At 41.9% G+C, this 13,218-nt stretch overlaps 2 protein-coding genes across 2 annotated transcripts; both read right to left on the bottom strand.

Annotated features, from left to right (window-relative positions):
* Nucleotides 1–4,021: 4,021 nt before the first annotated feature.
* Nucleotides 4,022–4,396, bottom strand: LOC140546720 (histone H2B). Its single transcript, XM_072670105.1, has one exon. It carries the CDS (start codon nt 4,394–4,396, stop codon nt 4,022–4,024), a length of 375 nt encoding a protein of 124 aa, XP_072526206.1.
* A 453-nt stretch (nt 4,397–4,849) lies between these two features.
* On the bottom strand, nt 4,850–5,161 carry LOC140547046 (histone H4). Its single transcript, XM_072670564.1, has one exon. It carries the CDS (start codon nt 5,159–5,161, stop codon nt 4,850–4,852), a length of 312 nt encoding a protein of 103 aa, XP_072526665.1.
* Nucleotides 5,162–13,218: the final 8,057 nt, after the last annotated feature.

Here is a 13,218-nt window from a genome sequence, read left to right as displayed (position 1 = left end):
TTCTTCTTAGGGGCAGCCTTTTTCGCCTTCGCCGCTTTGGGCTTAGCTGCTTTAGGCTTGACCGTTTTGGCTTTCTTTGGGCTCTTGGTCGCCTTTTTGGGAGCCGCCGGCTTCTTGGCCTTCTTGGGGCTCTTCGCTGCCTTCTTAGCGGCCGCGACGGGCTTCTTGGCCTTCTTGGGGGATTTCTTAGCCGCAGTGGGTTTCTTGGCTGCTACCTTCTTGGGCTTCTTGGCCGCGGCTGGTTTCTTGGCGGCCGGCTTCTTAGCTTTAGGTGCCGGTTTCTTGGCGGCCGGCTTCTTCTTTGCCTCGGCCTGCTTCTTGTTAAGCTTGAAAGAGCCCGACGCGCCGGTGCCTTTGGTCTGCACCAGAGTGCCCTTGGTGACGAGGCTCTTGACGGCGAGCTTAACGCGTGAGTTGTTCTTCTCGACGTCGTAGCCGCCGGCAGCCAGGGCTTTCTTCAGGGCGGCGAGAGACACGCCGCTCCTCTCCTTGGAAGCCGAGACGGCCTTGACGATGAGCTCGCCCACGCTGGGGCCGGCTTTCTTGGGGCGGGCGGCGGCCTTCTTCTTGGGGGCCTTGGCGGGCGCCGAGGCGGCTGGGGCTGGAGCGACTTCTGCCATTGTTCTGCTTTGCTGAGAGCGCGAGTGAGCACAAACTGCTGCAGCGTTCTGTAGAACCTCCCGCTGCAGCGAGGGGGCCGGCCCTTAAAAGCCACATGAGAACGTTATAGACTCAACTCGCTCGATGCCGCAAAGCCGTGTGGCAGCGACAGTCTCGCACTTGTGTTTTCTCTCGGCGTTTGTCGAGCGAAATATGGGCGAAAGCTCAACTTGGCGAGCGTAGAAATGCTCTCTCGTCTCCGAGAGGCTCCACCGTGTGTTGAGAAGACGGGAAGGGCAGCGTAACGACGCCGCGTTTAATACGGCGCTCACCGAAGCGTGCCACGCTACCGGCGTACCGAACGGGCGGCGGCGCATTTGGCGTGCTAATCTGTGGAAAACGGCGACAAAAGGTGCCACGAACTGGGCGAGTGTTATCCGGTGCGTTGGAGGAGAGCCTCGGCGAGAGCGTGCTGGGCATCCGAGACGTGGGTGCGTTGTTTTGCTCGTCGTGCGGGGCGACCTTGAGGAGTGTGTAAAGCACAGTGTTGCCGTGTGTGCGCAGTATGAACGGAACGGCTCTCCATAGGTCCCCTAATACGCACTCGCACCTTCATTTCCTTCATCACCTCAACACACCCAATATACCATAGCCAAAAATCTCATACTAACCCTAACACAAAATAACTGCATCCACCCCCCCACCCTAAAACGCAAAAACAAAATCTTAAAAAAAAGACAAACCTTATTCTAAAAATCACATGAAATAATCATGCCCTTTTTCAAACCCTAATACAAAATAACTGCACCTTCACTCTATCCCCAATACAAAATAAACCCAAGCTCATTTAAACCCTAAAACCCCATTCTCATTTTAACCCTAATAGAAAATAACCATTTTCTCTCTCCAACCCTAAATGAAATAACCCCATCCTTCTTCCAACCATTATACAAAATCCCTCCATCCTCATTCGAACCCCTCACATGAAACAACTGCAATCTCATTCTTGTCCTAAAACAAATTAACCCCATCCCTCCCTCTATCTCAATAAGCAACACACCAAACTTTTGCTTTCATTTAACCCATTCCATTCAGTCATGACCATTCTACTTAGATGTGCATTCCTCAGTAGGCCGAGGCCATGTGTATAAGGTAGGATGGGGTTAATCAGTAGGCCGAGGCCATGTGTATCCAAATCATCAGGCTGATGGCCAATGTTGAAACTCACTTTTACTGAGCCTTCCTAAGGCAAAGGCCTAAGCTCACGGTCACTTTAACTCAATCCACCTTCATCATAAACCTGAGGCCTTTGACCGCCATACTATTTTATTTACTCTACCCTTGTCCTTTTGCCTTGCTTCAACCCTCTACATCAAAAGTCTAGCTCTGAACCTATTCTTGCTCGCTCGAATCTCACCATTAACCTAAGGCTTCAACCAAATTCATCTTTTTGTGACCCAACCAAATAGTCCTAATACAAAATAACTCTGTCCTCCCTCTTAACCTAGTACAACATAACCTTAACATCATTCTAACAATGAAACAAAATAACCCCATCCGCCGTCTAACCCCAAAATAAAATAACCCATTTTCATTCATACTCTAATACAAACCCCACCACCTTCTCTCTCCAACCCTAAAATGAAATAACCCCATCCTTCCTCCAACCATTATACAAAATAACTCCATCCTCATTCGAACCCCTCACATTAAACAATTGCAATCTCATTCTTGTCCTAAAACAAATTAACCCCATCCCTCCCTCTATCTCAATAAGCAACACACCAAACTTTTGCTTTCATTTAACCCATTCCATGCAGTCATGACCATTCTACTTAGATGTGCATTCCTCAGTAGGCCAAGGGCATGTGTATCCAAAACATCAGGCTGATGGCTTATGTTGAAACTGTTTTACTTTTACTGAATCTTCCTTTGTATCCTAAGGCAAAGGCCTAAGCTCACGGTCACTTTAACTCAATCCACCTTCATCATAAACCTGAGGCCTTTGACCGCCATACTATTTTATTTACTCTACCCTCGTCCTTTTGCCTTGCTTCAACCCTCTACATCAAAAGTCTAGCTCTGAACCTATTCTTGCTCGCTCGAATCTCAACATTAACCTAAGGCTTCAACCAAATTCATCTTTTTGTGACCCAACCAAATAGTCCTAATACAAAATAACTCTGTCCTCCCTCTTAACCTAGTACAACATAACCTTAACATCATTCTAACAATGAAACAAAATAACCCCATCCGCCGTCTAACCCCAAAATAAAATAACCCATTTTCATTCATACTCTAATACAAACCCCACCACCTTCTCTCTCCAACCCTAAAATGAAATAACCCCATCCTTCATCCAACCATTATACAAAATCACTCCATCCTCATTCGAACCCCTCACATGAAACAACTGCAATCTCATTCTTGTCCTAAAACAAATTAACCCCATCCTTCCCTCTATCTCAATAAGCAACACACCAAACTTTTGCTTTCATTTAACCCATTCCATGCAGTCATGACCATTCTACTTAGATGTGCAGTCCTCAGTAGGCCGAGACCATGTGTATCCATGTGTATCCAAAACATCAGGCTGATGGCTTATGTTGAAACTCACTTTCACTGAACCTTCCTTTGTATCCTAAGGCAAAGGCCTAAGCTCACGGTCACTTTAACTCAATCCACCTTCATCATAAACCTGAGGCCTCCTTACAAAGCCACTGTTACTCACTCTTCCTAGATCACATCTGCACTAAACACACTTTCACCACCATACTTTTTTACTTACGCTACCTCAATTTAATTATTCTACCCTCGTCCTTTTGCCTTACTTCGACCCTCTACATCAAAAGCCTTGCTCTGAACCTACTTTTGCTCACTCAAATCCCACCATAAACCTAAGGCTTTAACTAACTTCACCCTTCTGTAACCCAACAAAAAAGGCTTGTGGGAGAGCCTAACCGTATGCCTGGTTATATATACTAGACAGCTTTCATTACAAAGATCAGGTGTGTAATTCTAGGGTTTAAGTCAACCCTAGTATGGTTTCCTGCCTCACTCTTCTCCACCTGTAAGGCTGATCTCCTCTGGACTGGTCTTTCACAGGTGATGTGCAGCTTCATTTATCCCACTTAGCACTACAAGCCCACTCCATACAGTTAGTATGGCACAGTATTTTAGTTTGCTGCTCTGTCCCTGAATCCTAGTACACTATACCAATTAAATGCAAACAAACAATTAAGTAAGTTGATTTACATACATCAATAAGTATGTAACAATAAAGGCACTCTCTAATAAATAATAATAATAATAATAATTAGTATTATAACTTACTTGGTTCTTGAATAAAACTGCTCTTTGGAAGAAACCGTGGGTGGCTCTTAAAAGAGCCGTTGGGTTTGGATTATGCCGCTATCACTATTTACTTGGAGCTCGTGTACTTGGTGACGGCCTTTGTGCCCTCTGACACGGCGTGCTTAGCCAACTCACCGGGAAGGAGCAGACGCACAGCGGTCTGGATCTCCCTAGAGGTGATAGTAGAACGTTTGTTGTAGTGAGCCAAACGAGAAGACTCACCGGCGATGCGCTCGAAGATGTCGTTCACGAACGAGTTCATGATGCCCATCGCTTTAGAGGAGATTCCAGTGTCAGGGTGGACCTGCTTCAGCACCTTGTACACGTAGATGGCATAGCTCTCCTTCCTGGACTTTCTGCGCTTCTTGCCTCCTTTCCCGGCCGTCTTGGTCACGGCTTTCTTGGATCCCTTCTTGGGCGCGGACTTAGCTGGCTCAGGCATACTGCTCCTCGTCGAGTAAGACTGAAGAATGAGGGGGAGGCGATAAGCTCCCACATTATTTAGACTTTAGCAATTTACTTAGACGAGGTACCGCCTCCAGAATGCCGTCAAACGACCATTGGACAACAAATTGTCCGCTCTCTTCTTGCCAACCCCCCACCCTTCATTCCCACCCCGATTTTTTTTCTATCAGGATTTATTAAGACATATAGTTCGGATTTAACCAACGCACACGGGGGGCAAAATGGAAAACAATACATATATACAGACATATCTATTATATGTATATATACACACATGTATTCTTCCGGTATATTACATTTTAATACAGAGTATGCGGGAGATCGACTGCCTTATTTGATAACAAACTAAGAATAGAAACAGGCTCTTTTGCTGGATTTGTGGGTGGCTCTTAAAAGAGCCGTTGTGTTTAGAGCTGTTCAGACCGAGCGTTTAACCTCCGAATCCGTACAGAGTGCGTCCCTGGCGCTTCAGGGCGTACACCACATCCATAGCGGTGACGGTCTTTCTTTTGGCATGCTCAGTGTACGTGACTGCGTCCCTGATCACGTTTTCCAGGAACACTTTGAGCACACCGCGGGTCTCTTCGTAGATCAGACCGGAGATACGCTTGACGCCACCACGACGAGCCAGACGGCGAATAGCCGGCTTTGTGATACCCTGGATGTTATCGCGAAGCACTTTACGATGACGCTTGGCGCCTCCTTTCCCAAGGCCTTTGCCGCCCTTGCCTCTGCCTGACATCCTCGCTGCTTCTTTTCCCAGTCGACGAGAAGAGAATCTATGAAGCTGGGGAGCCAGAGACACGCACGTTATACTCCTCTATAGGACCTAAATGAAAGCAAGGGAACCGAGCGACGTCACAGTACATTAGCTCCGCCTCATACTCTGTACGTGAGCAGAACGCTTGTTTTGCTGTACAGCGTCTCAAACATGCCTAGACCACTCAAAGATTGCACATAAAGCCACTGAGTGGGTAGCCATACAAAATACAATATATTAATATTAATTCGGAATTAAATATTAATTCCGTACCCTCTGGATGTACTCATGTTCAAAATTCAAAAAAGTGCTCTTTTTGGATTTCATGTGGATTTCATTAACATGTGGTGTACATGGGGGGGGGGACAATCAATAGTCAAAGTCAAGCAATAATAGCATCACTTCTCAATGCATTTGCAGCATGTCTTCCTTCTACTGCTTGTAGTTTCACAGTCTGGCCACACAATGGCATCCAGACTCCAAGTGTTCTAAAAAGGAATAAACTAATAATAGTAATAATAATAACGCAGCACACTTTGGATCATGCATAACCTTCACTCTGAATACTTTAACTCATCATGATTTAGCTTCGAAACCTACAGCCTAGCTCCAGACCTGCTTGACCTTATAATTAAAAAGTAAGCTAAACTATAATTAGGAGCTAAAATCACTTCTGAAATAGCTTGGTCTTATGGCGAAATCTTAAAATAAATAAATAAATAGCTGAATGAATTAATAAAATTCAGTGACCTAGGCTTAAGATGAACTTACAGTGACTCAAAGTAGGCTCATACACAGCCTCTGACTCCTTTTCACGAAATTTGAAGTGCATAGGGGCCATGTGACCTTTGTAAATAAACATTTATGCACCGTTTTCTTAGAAAGATTACACACTTGACATTATTATTGTTATTATTGTAGTAATTGATTGTGTGTTGTACAATCCTAAACCGCACTCCAGTACTCTCTAGTGCACTAGGTGAGTATAGAAGCCGTTTTTTCGTGACATCGTGCACTCCACAGGGAGTAGTGAGCTGCTTGGGAATTGTTTTTTTTTTGTTTCTTGTTTTTTCTCTCGGTTGACCGATGTCGTTTCGGCAACTAGCTAACGAAAATAATCTTTTGTAAACAAAACACTAGCTAGCAAGCTACACAGGCTGCCCAGCTCTGAAAACCAGAAGATACGCTGCTGGTAGCCGGGTTTAAGCACGACTGTTTCTCCCTCACTTGCTCCAAATAACAATATAGAGAACTACGCACGTGTCCGTAATATCGTTATTTCTGTGATTAATTTTAAGACACCTAGCCATCATGCTACTCTCCAAGGTGGCTTCTCGGTTTCAACCACGACAGTAAACGTATAAAATGTTGCTAGCTATATACACGGTTTCATAATAAAACTTGACTGACTCGAGCGAGTGTGTATTTATCTGACAGGTATTTACACTCGCTGGCGTATGTTATTGTTTGTACCATCCGAGTTAGCTAGCATGCTAATCGCTTTGTTAGCTCATGTGTGGACCTGAAAAAGCAAGTTAACTCAAATCACTCAACAGCCACCAATCACGGCTGTATTGCGTACTTTTATGCTACAACTCTGCATGTGGTACTGCACTGTGGTCAACAAATAATGACCCCTCATAATTAGGCTCATATTTGCGCTTTACTATTTATGCTGGCCGCGTTAGCCACGCTGCTAATCGCTAAGCTGGCTCCAAGCTATGTACAACTCCACACATAGATCCAGCAACGGCAGTTCTACGTCGATTTGCTGTGACTGGGTGTACAACTTTAGGCTCTCGGCAAAATCGAGTTATCGGATATCATTATCTACTTCATTTTTGGCAAGTTAGCAAACGTTATCGTGCTAACAACGACACACCGGAGCTAACCAGGGTCCAGTAGTGTAAGGACTAAAAAAAAAATGACGTTTCACATGTATGAACATTAAAAGTAGCTAACATATGTCTTAACACGACAAATACCTCGGTCAGCCCTCTGATGGCTGTCGCCATGTGCGCCTCGGTCTCGTATACAACAAAGTCACACTACATCACGCCATTCTAACGTGCGCAGCGTTTATTACACACACACACACACGACAAAATTAGTCCTTCCTCAATGCACCTGAATATAAATCACATAAATGGCTATTTAGTACTAGGGTTACGACCTTGCAAGCATAAAACAAGCACCCACGAAGATCAGCCCACTACTGTACACCATGGCACACGGTTTACTTTTTACTGTGACTGGACGTGCAGTTATCGGATTTCATCATTAGATGAAGATATATATATAGAGATATATAGAGATATATAGAGATAGATAGATAGATAGATAGATAGATAGATAGATAGATAGATAATCAATAATACGTCATCTATCGAACTTGTAGTTAGGCATCATGGGAATTGTAGTCCTTGATCTTGACACTACAGGATAAAGACACATCGTGTCATTGACACATTGACATAAAGACGTTTAAAGAAACACACAAACCAGTACAGGGTTTGTATTTTCTGTCAGAATGAATGAGTATGCATAAAGCAAGCCATATATATGTCTACAAATGCATGTCTCTCTCTCTCTCTCTCTCTCTCTCTCTCTCTCTCTCTCTCTCTCTCTCTCACACACACACACAAACCACCACTGAAATATTTTTGCACATAAAGTAAATTGAGGCCAACTTAAACTAAACCCACACCATTTGGATTCCTCAGGTTTCCACTATACATATTCTAATAACAGCCATATTGGTTAGCAGTTAGTGGAAGAGAAAGGAAGGAAAGAAATTGTGGAAAGCAAAGTATGTTGCAGTTAGTGGATGATAAAGCCTTAGACATATGTTGCAGTTAGTGGATGATAAAGAAATTGTGGTGATATAAAGTAAGTGTAAAGCTCATGATGAAGTCAGGGTGAGTGGAAGCAGTTTGGCCTGACCTACCCTTTAGGATTCTGATGGAGTTTCAGGGCTAAGCTTTAAAACTGTGGTCGTAGTACGTGAATGGAGCGTGGATGCCATCTGGTGGTCAAAATGTAAATCTGCAAAATATAAATATATATATATATTTTTTTTTGGTCCACAGAGACATTTAAAGAAGCAAAATCAGAAAGAGGAGAAAGAGTTAAATTTGAGAAGCACAAAAAAGCTAATTCACAAGTGAGTACGGCTGGCTTTTGATACACCTTTGTTAGCACTTTTGTGTTAATTTGTTACTTACCTATGCCTTGAAGAAAGTCTCTGACCTTGCAGGTTAAATGATTTTTTGCGCTGATGGTGCATCCGCTTTCCAATTTTTAGCTTTGCCCCACTTGCCTCCAGCTCTTCAGCCAGGTCTTGATAGCAGAGCGGTGTTCTTTATTGATTTATGATTATTATGTTGACCTCAATATAAGCTGATGCATACATACATACACATAACCATACAACATAGAATTTAAGGGCTCTAAGGGGAGGAGAACAAAGGTCCTACATAGAACTGCACTACTCTACAGTTTGTCTCTTAGTGAGCGAATTGTTGGCTTTTTACCTAACTGATAATAAAGTGCCTTAAATAAAGAGTGCTTCTATCAAGCATTCTTTAACTAAAGACATTTTATCAAGATCTGTAAGGAGATAATACAGTATTGAATATTTTGTTTTCTTCTGTCCTACTTTATCATTAGCATATTGTTAAAACCCAAACAAAATTACGGTGCCCTAAATTAAGTTTTCATTTCATTGCCTGGTAGCATGACAACTGGTTATCATGCTGGCTACTAAAATGCCCAAAAGTTCCTTGGTAGAACTTAGTAGACTTACTGGAGTTCACAACCATCTGTCATATGTAAAAGCTGTAACATTCACACACATACACGTATACATCTATGTTTTTAGCGTTTGCATTTGCGAGTTTGACCACACGATGGCATCCACGCTCCATCCATGACATATATCCACGATCCCAAAACAACGGTGACGTTTGCAATAGGGCACTTCCTAAATCCCTTACACTGTATACACTACACAGAAGTGCACTTCTCTAGTCAAGTCTTTTAGGCTTCTGATGGAGTTTCAAGGCTAGGCCTCAAGACTGTGGTCATAGTACGTAAATGGAGCGTGGATGCCATCGTGTGGTCAAAATGTAAAACAATTAATCTTGCAATTTTTTATTTATTTATTTATTTATTTATTTATTTATTTATTTATTTATTTATTGTCCACGGAGACAATTAAAGAAGCAAAATCAGAAAGAGGAGAAAGAGTTACATTTAAATAGCAGAGAAGCTAACTTACAAGGGAGGAGGCAGTACGGTCGGCTGTTGATAAACTTTTGTTAGCACTTTTGTATTCATTTGTTACTTACCTATGCCTTGAAGAAAGTCTCTGACCTAAACCATGCAGGTTAATTATATATATATATATATATATATATATATATATATTTTTTTTTTTTTTTTTTTTTTTTTTTTTTTTTTTTTTTTTTGCACCAATTTGAGGGTGCGTATGCTTTTCCATATTTTAGCTTTGCTCCACTGGCCTCCAGCTCCTCGGTCAGGTCTTGATAGCAGATGAGTCAATTTTATTTGGCAAGGTTTTGGTCAGAGACCATCTTTAGTTAGGCATCATGGGAATTGTAGTCGTTGATCTAATACACTACAAGTTAAAGATATAGTGTCCACAGAGACATTTAAAGTAAGAAAGATCAAACACAAATCGAAAAAATGGTATATTATTGCATACAAGGGAAAAGCTCCTAATGAGGCCAACTAAAACTACATGTTTACCCCTTGGATTTCTCAGGCTCGCTTTACATCTTCTAATAAAAGTCATGTTAGATTAGATAAACACAGAGGGAGTTAATGTTGCTTTTATCATATGTTGCAGTTAGTGGATGATAAAGAAATATGGAAAGACATTGTGGTAAGCAAAGTAAGTGTAGAGCTCATGATGAAGTCAGGGTGAGTGGAAGCAGTTTGGCTAGACCTACCCCTTAGGCTTCTGATGGAGTTTCAGGGCTAAGCTTTAAGTCTGTGGTCGTAGTACGTGAATGGAGCGTGGATGCCATCTGGTGGTCAAAATGTAAATCTGCAAAATATAAAACAATTCATCTTTTTGATTTTTTCTTTTTTGGTCCATGCAGACATTTAAAGAAGCAAAATCAGAAAGAGGAGAAAGAGTTAGAAGCTAACTCACAAGGGAGCAAGTCAGTACGGTCGGCTGTTGATAAACTTTTGTTAGCACTTTTGTATTCATTTGTTACTTACCTATGCCTTGAAGAAAGTCTCTGACCGAAACCTTGCAGGGTGCGTATGCTTTTCCATATTTTAGCTTTGCTTCACTGGCCTCCAGCTCCTCAGTCAGGTCTTGATAGCAGATGAGCGGTTTTCTTTATTGATTTATGATTATTATGGGAACCTCAATATAAACTGATACACAGAGTTTAAGGGCTCTAAAGAGAAGGAAACAAAGGTCCTACATAGAAGTGCACTACTCTACAATTTGTCTCAAAGGCTTCTAGCAGTGAGTGAATTGGTGGCTTTTTACCTAACTGCATGCTGTTTGGTTGTCATGATGGCTAATACAGTGCCTTCCTTAAAGACTGCTTCTTTCAAGCATTCTTCAAAACCTTTCCTTCTGTCCGACTTTATCGTTAGCATATTGTTAAAATGAAACCCAAGCCCAAACGAAAATCATCCCAAAAGACATGTAATTACTTTTTAGATTTATTGGTGCAGTTAACAATCATATTTAATGTGTATAAAATTGCCCTAAATTAAGTTTCCATTTCATTGCCTGGCAGCATGAGAACTGGTAACCATGCTGGCTTCTAAAATGCCCTGAACTGAAGTATGCTTCAATAGAAACATTTTTAAAAATGTACTTTAAAAAACACTAGCCAAAATAACACCGCAATACAAATGACTTAGTAGACGTATTGGAGTTTACAACCATCTATCAAATGAAAAAGCTGTAACATTCACACACATTCACGAATAAATCTAGTTAGTTAACGTTTGCATTTGCCTTGTTTGACCACACGATGGCATCCACGCTCCATCCATGACATATATGCCCATGATCCCAAAACAACGGTGGTCGTTTGCAATGAGCACTTCCAAAAGCCCTTCTATTCACCACACAGAAGAGCACTACTGTACTCAAGGCTCAAAGGCTTCTACTCTCTATTACATAACCGGGTGCATCCTAGGCAGGACAAACACTTTACCCCTGCCAGTATTTATTCACTATTTCTTTTCCCTAGGCTTCTCTAATGATCATTTTACATGTGCTGGGAAGGTTCATTTAATTTGCTCCATACTTCAAGGGTTATACTTCCAGACAAGCTAGACTGTACTAAATAAGGTAATTTTTGAAGTATAGCACAAAACAATACTGACTCAACATTCATTTAATTTTGGCGTTTTTCCCGCTGATCTGGGTTAATTTTACAAACAATGTGACGGGAAACATGAATTTTATAGAGTTAACATATAGAGTAAACATATAATTTTTTAGAGTTAGACATGCCTTGTTCTGGTAGAGGTATTTATTGAAAGAGATTAAAAACAAACAAACAAACAAACATTCCTCTCCGGACTATACACTTACCTCCTTTACTGCTGCCCTAAAAGCAAGCACAAACTGGTCTCGCTTACTCTCTATGCAATCAAACTTATGTTGCATATGTATGAAACGTAAGTACCCCAAATCAAGCTCTCATTATATGAATATACACATACATTACTCTCTGAAACTGTGCTTGCAGTTGTATAGTTTCACCACGCGGTGGGATCTACGCTCCATCCATGACTAATGCCGTATGTAATAGGCCAAAACCGGCCTAAACACTACATAGTGTAAAGTGTAGTGTTCTACTGAAGCGGCAGTGGCTTCTACTTTCTGCTGGGGTGAATGAACTGTTTCCAAACTATTAAATATGTATAAACATATTGATAGGTATTAAAAGAAAAGTATTCATATGTATTAAAACACGTTAAAAATGGCGATTTTGATGTGAAATGTAGTACAAAACGTTATAATATATATATACATACAGAAGTTGCTTTTTTCCCTAATCTTCACAACCACTGTCTCACGGCTGGTTTCGCTCGCTCAGTCCTATGGAATTTAGAAGCGCGCGCGTCATAATAGCCTTACATTATATAAACGCAACACCGAGGTGAGGCGGACATTTGCTGTTTCGGCGCGGACACGGGTAGGTGGCTCTTAAAAGAGCCGTTGGGTATTTCAGGTAAACGTCGAAGCGCTCTGTTTAAGCGCGCTCTCCGCGAATACGGCGGGCCAGCTGGATGTCTTTAGGCATGATGGTGACTCTCTTGGCGTGGATAGCGCACAGGTTAGTATCTTCAAACAGACCCACCAAGTACGCCTCGCTAGCCTCCTGCAGGGCCATGACGGCGGAGCTCTGGAAGCGGAGATCAGTCTTGAAGTCCTGAGCGATCTCACGCACTAGGCGCTGGAAGGGCAGCTTACGGATCTTGCGGGCTTTAATATAGAATTTAGTAATGCCAGGCGTTAATGTCAAGTGTTAACATGCGATAATGTGCAGTGTTTAGAGTTTTAGCGAGTTTAATGCATTGGACTCGTTTTCTAAAAATGACGCTTCGTGACCCTATTTTCTGTCCAAATGTATTAGCTTAGCTTTGTAAATAGAACATAATAGCAACTTATACTGCTCATGAACAAGCCTTGTTTAAAATGCTGCAGATATCAGCAGATACAGTGGGGAAAAAAGTATTTAGTCAGTCACCAATTGCACAAGTTCTCCCACTTAAAAAAATGAGAGAGGCCTGTAATTGACATCATAGGTAGACCTCAACTATGAGAGACAAAATGAGAAAAAAAAATCTGAAAATCACATTGTCTGATTTGTAAAGAATTTATTTGCAAATAATGGTGGAAAATAAGTATTTGGTCAACTACAAACAAGCAAGATTTCTGGCTGTCACAGACCTGTAACTTCTTCTTTAAGAGGCTTCTCTGTCCTCCACTCATTACCTGTATTAATGGCACCTGTTTGAACTCGTTAACA

The sequence above is a fragment of the Salminus brasiliensis genome, chromosome 24, assembly GCF_030463535.1.
Source record: "Salminus brasiliensis chromosome 24, fSalBra1.hap2, whole genome shotgun sequence".
NCBI lineage: Eukaryota > Metazoa > Chordata > Actinopteri > Characiformes > Bryconidae > Salminus > Salminus brasiliensis.
The sequence above is the reverse complement of the archived record's forward strand: the minus strand, read 5'-3'. Positions and strand labels throughout refer to the sequence as shown.